Raw genomic sequence first — 18,186 nt, forward strand, 5'->3', positions numbered from 1 at the left:
AGTTGTTGAGTTAAAAACAAAGATTTTTTTTGTTAAATTTTACCCGATTTGAGCTTGAGCTTGAGCTTGAGCTTGTTATCAACTACGGTCCACCTACGGCCCCATGGCCAATGGCATAATGGTTGCACTCCGTGATTGGCTCGAGATAATCACCATTGCACAATGAACCAAATGAAAGGCTGCTGGGAACAAGCAACACAATCTCACTGTACAGTTTTGAGAACCTCCTACTTTACATGAACCAATAACGACGCCGGCCAAGTCCGTGTAGTCGATAAGAGGAAAGGGAGAGCAGCACATGTGATGATTTGTTTTGCGGAGACCGGCTGTACGCCATCCCTCCACAAATCTCACGCTGAATGTATGGGGTAAGGGTAATGTGGTATGGAAATCACCTTGGTAAGTGATGTGACCACTTGAAAAATAAGCTTCTAATTCCTTAAAATATCATAATTTCCTGTTTTTGCCTCCAATAAATTCGAAAGAGGCCTAAGTTTATAATATCCATTGGAAATATTATTTTATCATCATCAAAAAAAAAAATAAATAATAATTTATCACATTCAGTTTAAAAATATTTCCTATAAACCCGAAATGTTTCTTGTTAAATCATTCATTTTAATCAAATCTTTGAATTTTTGCATTTAGGGCTATCGTTACTCAATAAAATTACAAAATTACAATTTATCTTAAAAAAGAAATGTTCGCTTTATCTGACCGAATATTTTTTTGTGAAAAAAAAATTAATGAAAATATGACCTAATGAATCATTTTTAATGATTTCGTTTCGCAATAACAAGAAATACGCCACAAGAAATGTTTTTGTCTATGTTATATTTAAAAATCAAACTCTTCTCAAACAAAACATGTATTGTAATGTACACTACCAAAAGAAGACTAATAAAAATTCATATTATTGTACAATTACTTTCACTGCATAATCAAGTTTCTAACGTTTAACATAAAACAATTAAATTATTGAATATAAAATAGAAGCAAACGAACTAAAAACAATTTCCAAAAAACGTATGATTTTTGCTAGAAATATTTTCTCAACCCTTATAATGAATGAAATTGTTTGAAGCATTCAAACTAGGCATTCGCTTATGCTATAAAGGTAAGAAGAATACTAAGCTTATAAAAATACTAAATCATTTTTCCATTGGGTTAGAAAGAAAATAGTAAGAATCGAATTACTTAATAAAACTTATCACATTTATAAATAATCAAACGTCAATCAGATTGATTGATTGCCAAAGAATTATATTTTAACATCAGAACTTGAAAATTTTCCGACGTTTGAATTTAGGCTGAAGTATTATAAACTTCACAAAACTGCACAAAAATTATAAGGTTCATTAATATTCAGAAATGGACAACTTGAAAGTTGAAACTATGTTTGATAATTCTTGAATCGCTCATCGAAAAAGGTTTCTTTCTCAGTACTAAAATGCATTTATATAATTGAAGTTTGATGCTGGTGGAAATGATAAAAACCAAATATGATCCAGCATTCATTTGAAAATACAGGGATAAACAAATGGTACTCATCTGTTTGTTACTAAGGTTTTTTTCCTTAGCCTGATCATTCAGGTGCTCCTGAATTTGCTGAATGTTCCACATGCTCCAATTGCCGAATTTTGCTCTCGATGAGGTTCCAACGCACCTTTACAGAGGACCTTGTCTATTGTGGTCTTAATTGCTTATTTCACAACCCGTTATACAATTATTGGGACTTTTTGACGTTTTATCGGTTTTACACGAACTTCGACGTTTCGAGAGAAGCATTCTGATGAAAAATGTTTAGAGTTTCGAATATATTTTTGATACTTGTACTCGTAGATTGTTTCTAATTTAAATCTTCTATGTCGATTGATATGTGACGCAATTGATTGTTTACATTTGTCACACTGTAGTTGAATTAAACTGTTATCTTTTTTATATTTTATTGATGTGATTTATTGAATTGGTGGACTAGATATAGTAATCTTACTATTTTAGGTAAAGTATAAAGCAAAAGATTGAGACGATAAACCACACTACTTGAACAATTTTTAACTTATTGGCTCAAACCAGTGAACATTTCAAAAAGCAAATTCAGTAGAATTTTCTCATACAAAATATTTCGGAGTTTTTAAAACATAAAACATTGTGTCTGAATCTTAATAAAACCAGCTGGATGGTTATTAGCAATCGTCAAATAAGAATCTGCCCAGAATTGCTGATTGATGGTTGTGCCATCGAAAGAGTGCACCAGGTAAAATACTTGGGAATACAAGTTGATGAGAAGCTGAATTTCATAGCACATATTGACTATACAACCAAGAAAATCGCCATAAAATATGGAATACTTTGCCAAATTAGTCGCTATATGACTTTCTGGTCAAAAGTAATTTATGTTAAATCCGTGATCATGCCACACATCAATTATTGCGCTACAATATTGCTTCATGCATCTGACACACAAACAAATCGACTGCAAAAAATACAAAATAAAATTATGCGAGTAGTGATACGTTGCAATCGATACACCCCTAGCGTTTTAATGCTTGATATTCTTCTATGGTTGTCAGTGAAACAGAGAATTGCATATAACAGCGTAATGTTTATATATATAAGATAAAAAATGGTATGTTACCAAATTATTTAACGGACGGCCTGCAATACGGAATCGACATTCACAGATACAACACTAGAAGAGCACAAGACTTCAGACTGCCAAATATTAGAAAAGAGATGAGCAAACGCTCAATTTTCTACAATGGATTGAAAATGTTCAACAACCTACTGTCGAGCATCAAGGATATTGTGAACATAAACACTTTCAAGAAAATGGCAATACAATAGGTACATCAAACGGACTGTTTGAAAATACATATGACCAATCCTGACAAGGATCATACGATGAATAAGATGGAATCTGACGAAGAATCAGATGTTAAATTGTACGGTGATGGACATACGCGGGAGTAAGACTAAATAAGTCGTACAGAAAAAGAAAATTTAAGGTAAAATAAAATTATCCTTAGGATAATATGTCCCGCCCATTTCTAAAGAAGCGTATGGGGTGGAGGACCCAAATGGGCCTAAGGGATCATCACAAAAAAATACAGAGAATACCAAAATCAACTCCAGGCGGGTGACCACACTTAAAAAACGACGTTTTGAGTGGCTCCAGAGAGCTAGTTCCGATAGTTATACTGGTAATCAGGGCCGAAAATCTTAGAAGAAAGCTCGGTTTTGCCAGATTTATTCACATATTCAAAGCTACCAAACAAAAAAAGTTGAGTTATTATATTTTTTTTGTGTCTAACGGAAATCTGGTAAGCTTAGTATATTGCATTGAAATTACAATTATGTCTGGTGTCTTCAAACAATAATTGTTAATACATCACGTGCGAATATTGCATAAGAGTTAATCTTTCTTAAAACTCTGATTTAAACTGATAACTGATAAAACTGATAAACTTTATCATTACTCAAAATTCTTTGAATGAGAAAACAATTGATATAGGTGTTTTTCTTTTCATGATTATTTAAGATTCATTTCCCTTATGTAATAACCTCATACCGTTATTCTAAAAGCCACGAGAGCTCCTAAATGTTCAAGGCTTCAAGGAGATAATAAAATGGTATTTTAAAAAAAACTTCTGTAAAATTTAGCACGAAGTTATAGCGAATATCAAAACACATTGTTTACTAATTTGTCAGCTTTCATTGAAACCAACGAAATTATTATTGCAAATAGCACGGGAAAATAGATACATTATATGGCAATTTGCGCAGGGTGTCTTCAGATTTTCACCCAATTATAAAACTCGCTCATTTTTGCAGACGGTTCTAGGTATTTAACTGTTTTTGCAGCTTATTTGTGAATTTCACATACATTTTCACTACTAACATTTTTAAAATACTTCTTTTGAAATGCTATTAACATTCATTGCGTTTTGATGTGCCGTGTTATAATATCTGCTGAAAAATTACAGAGTTATGTGGGTTTCAAATATATGCAGTTTTTTTTAACGGAAAATATCATTTCAAATTTTAAAAATATGTATGGATAGTGTAACATTTTGGAAACTAAAATTCTTTGGATGTTTCTTTGGATGGTCACAGTTTGAAAATCCGATTCTATAGTACGCATTTTATTTGAAACAGCATTTTGAATTGCTTAACTTAGTTCAGTTTTGAAACTATCAATGATGATGGTCTGATTAACTTTTGAATTAATAATTTAAAATAAGTTTATGAACAACCTGGTTTGCAAAAAAAATCATTTTTCTTTGTCCTTTTTTTTTAAGGAAGAGCTAGGCAACTCAACAGTATACAGAAGTCAAAAATCAGAACCTTTATATTTTGAAAAAAATTATAAGACTATGAACAAAATTAAATAACTTTGGAATTCCCACACTATTAGACGTTTCTGCAACAAATTGACCCAACGGAAGTTTAAACATAAAGGGCTTGTGATATAGCTCAGTTGGCAAGATAGTTGCATCCTGAACCGATGTCCGCGAGTTCGAGCCCAAGAGTAAGCCATAAAGATGGTAAAACGACTATAATCGAAACAAAGAAAAGAAATTTGAACCTTAAATTTAAAATTAATATATTTGACATAACTTTTGCTCCTTATAATATTAACATCTGTATTAGAGTGTCCTAAATGACCCGAAATTTGGAAATGCTATGCGCTGCAGGCTTAAATTGATACTAGTTCTAGTACAAGGTCTCATGTCAAATTTGGGCCAGATCAGATCACAGGAAGGGGTCGCTCAACGAGCCTGAAGTTTGTAGGAGATTTTGAGACATGTTGTTCTGAAGGAACATGAAAATCCAGTTTTTTATGAATAACTTTGGCCCAATTCGGCCGATTTCTTTTAAAAACGGTTTTTCTTGAAGACTTTATTTCGATTCGAGTGAAGATAAAAAAGTTATTAAGAAAAAAATAACTATCTTTTTTAAGGGTGTTATTCATCACTATGATTGAGAGACACTGCTTCGAATTTTTTGACGCAGCATTAACAGTGATGAATATCACTCTGAAATAAGTTACCCCATTTTTGAAGTCCAATAACTTTTTTATCATAAGTCAAATCGAAACGCCTTCAGATGAAATATTTGTCATAATTTCGGCTTTAAGAAAACCCGTTTTTAAAAGAAATGGACCGAGAGGACCAATGTTATTCATTAAAAGCTGGATTTTCATGTTCCTCCCGAAAAAAAATTTCCCAAAATCCCTTACAAACTTGAGGCTCGTTGAGTGACCCCTTTCCGTGATCCGATCTGGCCCAAATTTAGCATGAGACCTTGTACTAGGCCTAGGATCAATTTAAGCCTGCAGCGTATAACTTTTTCAAATGTCGGGTCGTTTGGGGCACTTTTATGTTCATTCTATTATGTGTTGTGAGCCTACTTGGTTAAATAATTCTTCTGAATCAAAGCAATCGAGAGATTCCCTTTAATTCCACCACTTTATATGAAGAGTTCAGATACGTGACTTGGATGAATTCAGGTGACTTCAAATGAACACGCATGGGATGTCACCGTATTCTCAGAGGCAAATAGCGTGACTCGAGTCGGTCGCAAGTGACTTTTCAAGTCGTTACCTTTTTCGTAAGTGACTTGGATGAAAAATATATAAAAATCAAAATCAAATTAAAAGTTTTTATTCCAGAAGCCAATTTTAAATGTATTTAATCAGTTCATAAATGTTTCCATTAATAATCGTGTGTTGAATTTTGTATATGTGATTTTTATAAATCAAATTCTCGAATAGCGTTACTCAAGTCGGTGGCAAGTGACTTTTGAAGTCAGTACCTATTTGAAAAACAAAATGAGACTCCTCCTTATTCTGCGCCGCGCGTGAGGTGACGATAGTCGAGTCGAGTCGGAGTCACGTGAGTTCCCGAAGCCGATGTGACAAAGGTTCATGCCCAGCTGACTACTAGATTATTATTATTATTTATTATTTTATTTTTTAATCCTGTAACGTAAGATTGTAACCTTATAAGTTGTTACAATATGGTGGATGTGTGTTGTTTCTATTTATTAACTTAATGACTATTCGTTCCATTTTCCAAATTCTAAACTTAATTGATGTCGTTCTCACTCAATGTTATTTTCTAGCAAACTACTTTTAAATTCTGATTTCTTTTGAATTAGTTTTAATGAAGTGGGAAGATTGTTCCAATTCATATCGCCTCTGACGAAACAGGATCTACTGTTATAGGAAGAACTATGTGACGGTATTAAAATATTTCCGGTGCGCGAATTTCTGAGAGGTACGAGCAAACTTTTCAAATACTGTGGCTTTCCACAAATGATAATTCGGTGCATTACCATGCAGGGTCTATACTTGTAAAAGTTATCGAAAGAACAGTCAATAAGCAGCTTTTGAAGGTGGGAAACTCGAGAGATTAGGATAAGAACTCAAAAAGATCATTCTAAAAGACGTTTCTCACCTAAAGCGACTACTGGAAACGGGTGACTCGGGTGATTCGACTATCGTCACCTCACGCGCAGCGAAGAATAAGGGGGTTCTTCTAGATATGATAAAATTTAAAGATAGCTTTTGACAGAAGCTTTAAATTAAAAATGTTCAATCAAAATACAATCAAGACTTATTTTTTCAGAAATCCGGTTAAATGATCATCATAGTTTGTATCTTTCAAAGCAACTTAAAAAATAAAAGGTTTCTATTCAGAAAAACCATTGTGGATTTATTGAACACTTTAAACCATTCTATTATTTAAATATGGTCAGTGACTTCAATTTGAACGCTTCATACTATCCTGCAAGTCTTACAGATAATTCAAGGATCCTTTCAGGATCTTTTTTCAAATTCGAATGAAATGGTGATTTCGTATATGATAATTTCACGGTTTCAAAAATTGATTAGAATTTATTGAATTCAAACTGATGTTAGAGTATGTAAAAGACACATTTGGGCTTTTTTTTTATCGAGATACCTTCATCGAAGGCAAATATTTTCGATTAATCAGCGTCGACTTTTGGACCAACCCCACATTTTCGTCCGGTCCCAGCTCGTCGACAATTTGGCGACATCATCTAGGCTAATCGTTCGTTCCGGAATCGAGTTGCTGTACTTCTCAAAGCACTCGAAAGACACCATCAGTAGCTCCTTCAGATCCATGCAACCTTGAAGAACTTTCTGGCGGATTTTGAGTTACTTATGTTTCTCCAATGATATTTTTGTCACGTTTCTATAAAAAAAAATGATTCAAAAGTATGCAAGGCAATTTTTTTTGCTAATAAGAGTAAAAAACCGTCTACCTTCACAGCTCGCACGATGAATTTTTATAATAATGGTTCATTTCGATGCGTCAGGATTAAAAAAGTGCAAACATAGGTGACGCAGTAAGTTATGCACAAATTTGATTAATTTAATCTGTCATCAAATTGACATTTTTTTCTGTCCAGGATTGCCTGTGCCACAGCTTAAGTTAAGCAAATACATAGAAATAACTTTACCCACTGAGAGCCACGTTTTTGTGCTCAAAATTCGATCAACAGAAAAACGCTTTGCATTACCTCGAGGTGATCTGAATCACCTGAGTATTTACGTTAGGTGAAAGTCATTTCAAATGAATTTCAATGAACTGTTAAGGTACAAAAAAAAAACTTAAATTCTAAGGTATTCATTCTGTTGAATACGTATGTATTAGTAGGCCATAAAATAAGGCTATGATCATCAAGTATCCGGGCATTTTATTTCAGTGATAGCTACGTTAATAGAGCTCGGATATGCAAAACTTTAGCAGCGTTGTTATGAAAAGGACTATCTTGCCTATTTTGATAGATTTTCAAGTTCACGTGTGTTTGAGATATTTACGATGCAAAAAGACATGGTAAAAATAATTTTGCACAAATTTGTCCTTTTACGCATTTTGCGCCTCGAAAATTCTTCATTGTTGACTTGAAATCTCATGAACTGTTGATTTTTTCTGATTTTGTTTTCGGACCAAATGGTTAAGAAGTATAAGGAGCCATTCTAGGATCCACTCGAAGTTCAAACCAACCATCGGAGGGCAATCCTTGATCTTAAATATGGTAAAAAGTCTATGGTTATTGGGGATAACTGAATGCAGACTCCTTAAATAATGCAAAAAATCAATTTTCGGCAGGCAAAATTTTTCCTGACTAGTAGACACTAAGTAAATAACTGTTAATGATCAGTTTCAAAGATCGCAATCTGTGCATCCGGTTTTTACGCAATATGACAGATGTGTTTTGATGGACAAAGAAATTGATGTTAAAACCGGATTTAAGAGATCAAATGCTTCGAGATGCCTACTTATGAAAAGGTTCCAACCAGATTCCAATTGCCTTTCTTCAGATGAGTTTGTGTAAAATATCATGATTTTGCAAAGGATTTGCTTCTGTGGTAAAACAAATAAATCAACACATGACTGAAAAAAGTGTGCAAAGATTAAAAAGAGATTTTATGAAAAAGTTAGAGTATTTCTTGAAATCATTGATAAATATATTTTTTTATATTTTTACTTTAAACTTCAATTTAACACCTTCATTTCCTCCATAGAAAGTTTTTCGATCAAATAAATAGTTTTTAAAATACACTCGTTTGTAACTGCCCGGATTCTAAATGATCATAGTCTTAGACATGGACATTGTTTATTTGTTCATGAACGATTTTTTTTAAATTTAAATGCTCGTTCTAAAAACAATGCATGGATAAAAAAAACTGTGAAAATTTTGGATTTGTTGTACTCTGATTAGGCATAAAAAGTTTCTTTAAATTCATAGTTTGGTGCTTCAAATAAAAATTATACATTCGGCAAACAATCATTAAATTTAAATACTAAATTTGTATGATAGAGTCAAAAAAATGAAAACTCGAACTTTAAGGCTTTTATAAACAGGTAAACTCATTAACTTAACGAAAATCAGCAATTAATTAATTTTTCTGCATATTCAATATTTTGACAATTCGGTGAAAGTACATTTAATTGTAAAAATCAAATAGGAGTTTTAACTTATGAGGTTTGGTTAACCTATTAAAATCGAAAATTTCAAAATAAATAAATTATTATTTTTAAATTTGTAAATTTCAGCTGAACCGTGTTTCTAAACTGTCTAAAGCCTCGTCCACACTCGGCAATTGGAATTGCAAATTCGGTTACTGAGACTCGTTTATGTTTATATTTTGAACTATACGAAGAGATACAAGTACATGTCTCAAGTCTCCCGACAAGTATGGGAGACTTACAGCAACCAAATTGTAAACATAAACAAGTCTCAAGCAAAGGGTGTATAAACCATTTAGATGAAAATAATACTCCTGCAAGGTTCTATAAACAATTGCGAGCAATTTTTCGATGAAAATACCCTCTTATCTATAACAACATATGCAGAATGATCCTACGCACCGTTTTGGTCTTATAGATTTGAAATTCCACATGAATTTTAATTAGCGATTTAAAAAAGGTTGCTAAATTTTAAAAGGCGTTTTTCTCGAAACATCATAAATGAACATAGACCCTTTTCACGTGTTGCTGCTGATCATAAAAGATATTTTCCCGTGATTTCGTGTTTTAAAACGTCTGCATATTTCAATCAATTCCATTTTTAAAGAATATTCAAGAATCACTGAAAATAACTACGATGGTTTTATTACGTCCAGTTTTACGTCAAGAGTTTTGCCACTCTTTAAGTTGTTTTTCGTTTTTCTACTCATGCACTCGCTAATGACATTTCCATGTGGGTTCTCGAGCCAAGAAAAGCATCAGAGTGCACATCACGATCATCATCATCGCCAACAACATCTTCATCATAGTCATTCACTAGCTCACCTGTCTGGTGTTTTCCCGCATCTGCCTCCGGGCCATCTCGAGAATGATCCGCTGCCGCAGAACATCCAGCGGATTCACTATCGACAGGGAAGGTTTCGTCCGCTTGACGGGTCCCAGCAAACTATTGTCCTGTGGCTGCATTGCGAAATAGAAAAAAGATAGAGGAAAAGTTCAAGATGAGAAGAGATGCCTTATTTGGTAATTCTGAATGGAGGAAAAACGTGACAATGTGAGAGGGGGTTCAGTTGAGAATTTCCGAGCTATTGTGAGGAAAGGAAAATGCCATTGTTGCGAGGTTTTGCTGATAGGACAATGACTAAAGTGGTATATTTCCTATTATAAAACTAGTATTTGTTAATAAACACGACATTCTTGTGTTGAACCGTAAACAAAATGAAATTTTCTGATAAACATTTCCTTAAAACACAGCTTAAAGACTTAAAGAGTTTGAAGGTAAGAATCCAGAAATAGTCCACCCCGACCATAGGTAGACTTCTTAGACATTCCGTCGTCCTAAGTACCTGCATTATTCATTTGTTGTTTCACTTGATCTTTTCAGCTGAAATGAAAAGGGTTGAAAATGGCACCCGAATGAAAAAGAAAAGAATGGTGGGGCGCAAATGAAAGAATCACATTGCTTGCCTGGGTGGGATTAGAAAAAAATTACAACACCTTCCATAGACGGGTTTTCTCTTGCTGTACACAGTGATGCCGGATATTAAACATTGCTCAGGTGTGAAGATTAAAGACACCTCTTTCTGGCTTTTTGGATTCATCTTTTTTGTTGAACAAAAAGGCAAATCTGTATGTACTTAAACCTTTTGAAAAATACACAAATGGATGCGAGAGTACCAAAGACTTGTTTTTTGATTATTCATTACACAGGTTAACACCACTTCAGATTCGAAATTGCTTAAGAATAAATAAAAGACTATCCCCTACCATTTTTGGCACTTTTTCTAATTTATGACTCTATTCTATTCTATTTTGTTTATTTATAGAGGATTATAACCAACTTGGTCATTCGTCCTCTAATTTATTTCTCATTATTCCATTATTCATCAAGACTATTAAGTTTTCGGCAGAAAAAGCATGACAAATTATGTCTGTGCTACATCTTACTTGGGAAAAATTATTCAGCATAACGAATCTTTTTAAGTTTGCCCAAAAGTTTATGAAATTTTTGAAATTTGTGAATATATCGAGAATTCAGTGATCTTTGACGAAAATGTACTAAAAATCCTGTGAAATTGTGATTTTTTCAATGATTTCAACACCATTGGAATAGGGATCGATATTACAAGATATATTTTCTTTCAGATTTCTCAAGCATCTATGACATTTGAGGCTGATAAGGTTATTGAAAAATTTCGATAACTTTTTAAGAAGTTCATTTAATTTTTTTGTTTCAAATTTACTAACTCCTTATCTCTTGATCTTAAGTCCAAAGTTTAAATTTTTTTTAATTAATTTTGAAATCACGCTTAAAAGCTTCTAGCGTTATACTTTTTGAAGCTTCAAAAAAGTATGAAGATGAAAATAGCGCAATTTGCAATAGGCATCACTCGAAGTTTATAATCAGAAGAATCGAAGAAAACACACTAAAGCCCCTCTGATTCTGAGAGTTATAATATGCGGTATACAGAAAAAGGATTGATAGCATGAACAACAACAAAAATCAAATACATTACTGTACAAAAATTTTGAATTAAAAGCATCTCCTGAAGAATAACAGCAAAATGCATGTATCTACTGTAATTTGGAATAACCTTCGTGTTATTCGATTTTGATTAAATTTGGCCAGCTACTAGAATGTCCTTTTTTCATTATCTCACTGAATTTGGAGATGAAAATTTGAAATTTTACAAAATTACAGCTTAATTTGTGAGGCATTCTCAATTTTCACTACTTTTACTAAAATAGCCGTATCGCTCTTCCTAGTGCACGAAAATATTCAAATATATTAATGACGTGTTTTAAATTTTTATTTCAAAATGCGCATATTTCATTGTAAATTATTTCCTGATCAATTGATCTGATCAATTTATTAGTGAAATAGTTTTTCTATTTTTGGTATTTTTCATTCTTTTACTATGACGTCTTCAACAAAGTGGTAGATTATAAAATTAAAAAAAAACTTTGTTGAAGACGTCAAAGTTCTATCTATTAGAAAAAACAAGTTTTAAAGATATTTTTTCGAAAACCAATCTCAAAAAATGAAAAATTCGTGTGACTATTTTCGAAGCGAGTTTTGAGACCAACTTTGCATGAAAGAGTTGTGACAATTGTAAAACTACACAACTTTGTTCAAGGTGTCAAGTCACTATTTTCGGGAAATTTCCTTTTAAAATTGCATGTTTTCATTGTTCAATATCTCTGAAAGTTGCAAACACATCAAAACTAAAATATATGCATTAGAAAGGGCAATCTTCAAACTTTCATGAACATGAATTTTCATTTGTATGCATGAGGTTTTACTACTAAAATAGTTTGTTTGAAAGATGCTAGTTTTAAAGTTTTAGTATGGCCGATTCAACAATGCCTCGATCAGCCAACTATGCCACTCTCGTTTTGAAGCAGAAACTTTTGTATGTGTGTGAAAAAACTAAAATTTGCCAATCTACCATCTCTCAGTTAAGTTATTCTAGTAGTAAAACCTCATACAAACAAATTAAACTATATGTCCATGAAAGTTGAAAGATTGCCCTTTCCTATGTATATTTGCAACTTGCAACTTTCAGAGATATTGGACAATGAAAACATGCAATTTAAAAAAGAATTCACCCAAAAAGTCACCCTAAAACTTCAAAATAGCGACTTGACACCTTAAACGAAGTTGTATAGTTTTACAATTGACACAACTCTCTCATGCAAAGTTGGTCTTAAAGTCGCTTCGAAAAGAGTTAAACGATTTTTTCGTTCTTTGAGGTTAGTTTTTGAAAAATATCTTTAAAACATGTTGTTTCAAAAGAAAGAACTTTGACGTTTTCACCAATGTGTTGGTGTTAATAAAAGATAAAAAGCAAAAAAACTAAACTCAACGGTAAATTTTAGAATTCAAATAATAATCAACAGAAAATTGGGGAAAAATTATTAGCAGGGTTGCCAATGAGCCTGATTTTTTCAGGAATTTTCTGACTTTTGGAGGCCCATCTTGATAACCTGACAAGCCCTATTTCTCCTGAGTTTTGGAAACAAGCCTGATTTTCTCTGATTTCTGTATTATTACGGAAATTGTATGTTTCAATGAGCAGAAAGAATACTACATACTAAACGTTGAATGAATGCTAGAAAAACCCGATTTTCTACACTTGAGAATAGATTAGAGCCTTTGTAAAATATTTTCAACTATTGTGGATATGAACGTTATTATGTGAAATACTAAATGTGAATTTTTAAAATGCGACATCTTTTTTTTGCTCATTTTCACATCCTAAAATAGCCTTTAACCCCCTGCAAACGAGCTAAATTAACTAACATCTTATTCAAAATACGAATTTATTAATTACCCATTTCGGTAGCAAATTTTGAATAGGGCGAATGCGCAAAATGTAAACAAACTAAGTTATCAGCTGGGTGAAAAAGTACGTCGAAGACCTACATTTTGATTGTACAAATAATGGAAACAAAATAATATTTTTGCTAGGAGCTTATGGAACTGTCAAACTCTTAACGCGTTTTTCTCGAAACAGCGATGTTGGCGCATTCGCCGTATTCAAAATTCCATATCGATTTGATAACCTGAAATTGCTTTAATAAGACTAAATGAATTCAACTCATAAACTTTGCATGTTATTGGTGATTTGTTAATTGGTGACCCACGATTCCCCTCAATTTTATAAAATAAAAAAAAAAAATACTTTTTTAACCCTTTAATGCATGACTTTTTATAATTGATAAAAGCAGTTATTGATTCAGTGAATTAATAACATATTAATTCGGATAACACAACTGAAAAGGTTAGAGGTCATTATTTTGATTATTCTAAAAGTTATAGCCCATCAAAGCTGAAAAATAATTTTCGGAATTCCTAATTTTTTTCAATAAGATTTGGCGAATTTCTTGCAAACCTTGGCAATTAGGTGCAGGAAGGTGTCTGTGATTGATTGACATAAAAAAATGTTAGAATTCGCAAATCTGAAGAAATAACACCGATTTTACAAAAACTATTTTTTTGAAAAATGAATGAATTTTATTTTTGCAATTTGTTCGATATCTCACACATACATCAAAATTCTGTGATAGAAATACTATGGGCTAATTTCTTTTCTAGATCTCTAGAATATTTTTGTTAACACATCATTTAAAATATCCACGCGTTTCCGAGATATTTGGATTTTGGTTACGATAAGTGTTGTTTCAAAATAACACTATGCATTGAAGGATTAAAATAGTCAGAACTCGCGTAAAAAAATATTCAAAACTAAATATTCTTACCAAATGATACGTTAGTAACGTAGACATACCATTTATCTGATTAACTTTATCTAATATTATAATTAAGAAGTTATCGACACAGAAAAAAGTGGGCCACGATACCCCGCTCTCCCTTATTTAAAAAACAGTGCATTTGCATTTTTTTGAATTTCTGCTTAATTGGTACAATATTTTACGGCCAGCAGGTTTTCCTAATTAATCAAAATTGTAAAATTATTTAGGGGTAAAAGAAAATTGAAAAAATACGGAGCTCTTTACTAGAGATGTACCGAATATTTGGCCGGCCGAATATTCTGCGCCGAATACCGCCCAAAAACCAATAAGCCGAATATTCGTCTCACCGAATAGTTGAAAATAAAAACGAACACACGCATATAGGATTTCAGTGAATCTTCATGTTTCTTTGAAGATATCTAACTCAAACTCAACACTAAGGTGTACATATTTCAAGGACATCATGGCTAGCATCTAACAAATGCTTAAACCATCAGGTCAGAGAAAGAGTATTATGTATGCCGTGATCGAGATTTGATCTCATGACCTCCGGCTTAGAAGACTTGAACGCTATCCACGGCACGGTCGACGGCTGATTAAAATTTATACAATAACAGACTTGGATTTTTTTTTTCAAATTATGTATATTGGATAATTTAAAAAAAAAACCGAAAGTTATGTTGTAAAAGCTACACAATCATCAAAAATAAATGCTTTCAGTAAATGATACCGGATAATTGTAACATTTTGGTGACGCATAAATTCGGAACAATATCAAAACCCAACCAGTTTTAACATAAAATGTTAGCTTAAGCACCAAATCTCCAACTTTAAATTGAAAATATGCCAACACTCGCGTTTTGCCCGGTGGCTAGCGGGAAGTCATGGTTCCACACCAGATTTGAACACAAAGTTCAGTTTGGATTCTAACTCCTTTTAATGTTTCACAAATTTACAATTCTGTTCACAATTTTCCTAATTGGCCAAGAATAAGACAAAACACACTCGCGTGAGATCTCGCGATCCGCCTCAGGAACGGCAGGGTCGGCTGAACCGGAATCCGTCGTTTCGTTTTCCGAAAAAAAATAGAATTCCAAAAAGGGCCAGTGGTTTTCTGTTGAAGACCACTCTGCCGCTCATAGCAAGTCCGTCCCATTTGCATTTTCATCATTTTTCAGTTTATCGCTGGAATCACTTTAATTTTATCTGTAGTTTCAAGAGAAAACTTTGTTTTCAGTACTTTGTTCTGATGAACATTGAAAAAAACCTCAAGTAATTTTGTCCCATTGAACAAATGATCGCAAGTCGGTCCCATAGGGCATAAATCATAGCATGTCAGTCCCACAGCCATAAGGGCCAAGCAAAAGATTTTCAACAGAATCAAAACAAAAAAATTATCATTAAAAAGCGAAAATCTTTCATTGGCCGTTGCAGTGACAGATTCTGTTGATTATTTCGTATATAAACGCATACAAGTGCTAATTTACCGTTGGACTTTTTACGATTTTTCAATGCCGTTTTTCTCATTTCAACAAAAACGCAAATGGGACGGACTTGCTATGAGCGGCAGCACTGTTGTTTCAGCAGATCGCGCTCATGCACTCTCGTCCCGTGCAACGTGCTGAACCCAAACGCCTTGGATGGCAATCGACAAATTTTGATCAAAACGGCAACACCACACGCAGCACCAAACGGCTGCGCACTATCGTGTTCACTCTCATGACCGCACGAGAGAAATCCCAAACACTAAGTGAAGTCGGCTGGCTGTAACGTCGCCTTCTTATAACTTCGGAACTCGTGCACTTTCGCGTTGACGCTCGGGGTTTTCTCGAGTGTTCCCTGCTTAGGCTGATGTCAAGCTGAGGCGACAAGCAGCGCAACACGTTTAAACGACATACCTTGATCTCCATGGAAAAAAGCTCAGACCTGTCAAGCTGAGCGCATTGGAAAGCGCGACAAAGCTGATGCCAGGGTGTTTTGAAGCGCGACAAGTAGAAAATCCAAGGGGGTGACAATCTGGTTCTTCTTGCGAACAAGAATCTTTTTCTTTTTTTCTATCCATCGGGAGAAACGTTTATGGTGTTTTCCTCTCAAAGCAGAACAAAGTTGAAAAAGTCAAAATTTCAACCAATGAGGAACCAGAATGATGGTTGTGTTAGTGTGCAATCATTCATAATTCTCTAGGATTTGACATCTAGTCCGGTTCCTTGACAGCAAAATGTCAGGTTTGTTATGGGCCCACAAAATCGTGGGCCCGTAATTTTGATGGTTGTCAAAATCAATGACAAAGGATAGGGCTGTCACCCCCCTGAGAAAATCCAATGGGAATGTTGTTTTTTCTCGGTTAAAAGCAGTGATTTCGGGTTTTAACCACAAAAGTTCGTAGATCCGTCCGAATTTGTGATAATAAACTAAATAATATCTGAATCGACGAGAAAATTTTCATAAATTCTTAGTTCCCGCAAAAAAACAAAGAATTTTGTCAGTTGAAATTTCGGCATTTTCGCAATCCGGATCATGATCTGATGAGTTTTTAATTGCTCCCGAAAGAAAGGAGACGATTCTAAGCATTACCAGATGTAGAGAAGTGATAATTTGTAGTGAATTTTGAAAGCGCCATGGCACGCCAGCATGACATACCAATGCGTTGCATTGCTTTCTTATTGGAATTTATAACTTAAAATATAGCTCAGTTGGCAAGTCTGTTGTCTCCTGAGCCGATGTCCGCGAGTTCGAGCCCAAGAGCAAACATCGAACACAGTTGTACCGGATAAGTTTTTCAATAACGATCCGCCAACTGCACCGTTGATAAAGTCGCGAATGCCATAAAGATGGTAAAACGACTATAATCGAAACAAAAAAAAAAGGAATTTATAACGCAAAGCAATTTTTGTCGCCTCAGCTCAGTATACGATTTTTCGTGTGTTAAACAGAGAAAGCAATAGCCTTCACTCTTATTTCATTCCGATTAGCTGTCATTCTTATGGAAATCTGTGGAAGAGTAAAGAGCAATCTTTATTCGTTTTAGAAGGCCCACCCAATCCCAATGGCAAATGGGTTCTTTTTTCATGCGAGAACTATCTCTGCTTTCAGTGGGGCTCAATCTGAACTGAACTTTAAATGTTACAGAATGCCGACGAGTATCACTTTATTCTTTGATTATCGTTGTTGCGCAAGCGAACGACAGACAGAAGAAATTAAATTTTTCGGTTTTATAATAATATTTGTTTGTTTTCGATGTTATTAAATCAACTAAAGACAACTAAAATCCCAATTAGGCTAAGTGATTTTAACTGGTGTGTACTTTTGTGTTCGGGTATCGTTTAAATTCGTTATTTATGTTTGAAATAATGATTGTCACTTAGGGGAGAGGCGGGCTATATGCGCATGTTAAGGAAAACACTCATTTTCTCCCATATTCCGATAGATAGGAGTCTGAAAACTATATGCACATGAGCGGACATCTGTTTTCTATACGTAAGAGAAAATTTTCTGTTAAAATCTCTTACAGTTTTTGTGAAAATAATTTTATAATAAAAGAAGTCAAAATAGCCGATTTCCGAAACCGGCGGGCTAAATGCGCATATTCATGTTTTAAGCTATATTTCATTTACACTTGCAATATTTTGAAATTATTTAATTGAAAATGGTAGAAATGGATGTTAAGCATACGTCAAGGCTGAAATTTTGGTGAAATTTTTTACATCACTAGTTCTTTTGCATGATACATAGTTAAGTATGCATATGGCCATATTTCATGGTAATATTTTGTTCATGTTGTATTTTTATCGGATCAGTATGAAGTTCTTGTTTTTTCGCCGTAAGATCGTGATTTGAGCGTAGATTTAATGTTTAAATGATAGAAAGTAAAAAATTTATAAGACTAATCTATTTTTCTTGATATAGGCATTTAACCTGCCTTGAT

The 18,186-nt window shown here is 33.6% G+C and overlaps 1 protein-coding gene across 2 annotated transcripts in view; it reads right to left on the minus strand.

Annotated features, from left to right (window-relative positions):
* Positions 1-18,186, minus strand: part of LOC129758154 (uncharacterized) — a 240,152-nt gene that overhangs the window by 61,010 nt on the left and 160,956 nt on the right. For both annotated transcript variants that reach the window (XM_055755615.1, XM_055755616.1), the window contains exon 3: positions 9,831-9,965. In XM_055755615.1, coding sequence (XP_055611590.1) covers positions 9,831-9,965 — 135 coding nt within the window. The remainder of the gene's footprint in view (positions 1-9,830; positions 9,966-18,186) is intronic.

Source organism: Uranotaenia lowii, chromosome 3 (assembly GCF_029784155.1).
Source record: "Uranotaenia lowii strain MFRU-FL chromosome 3, ASM2978415v1, whole genome shotgun sequence".
Taxonomy (NCBI): domain Eukaryota; kingdom Metazoa; phylum Arthropoda; class Insecta; order Diptera; family Culicidae; genus Uranotaenia; species Uranotaenia lowii.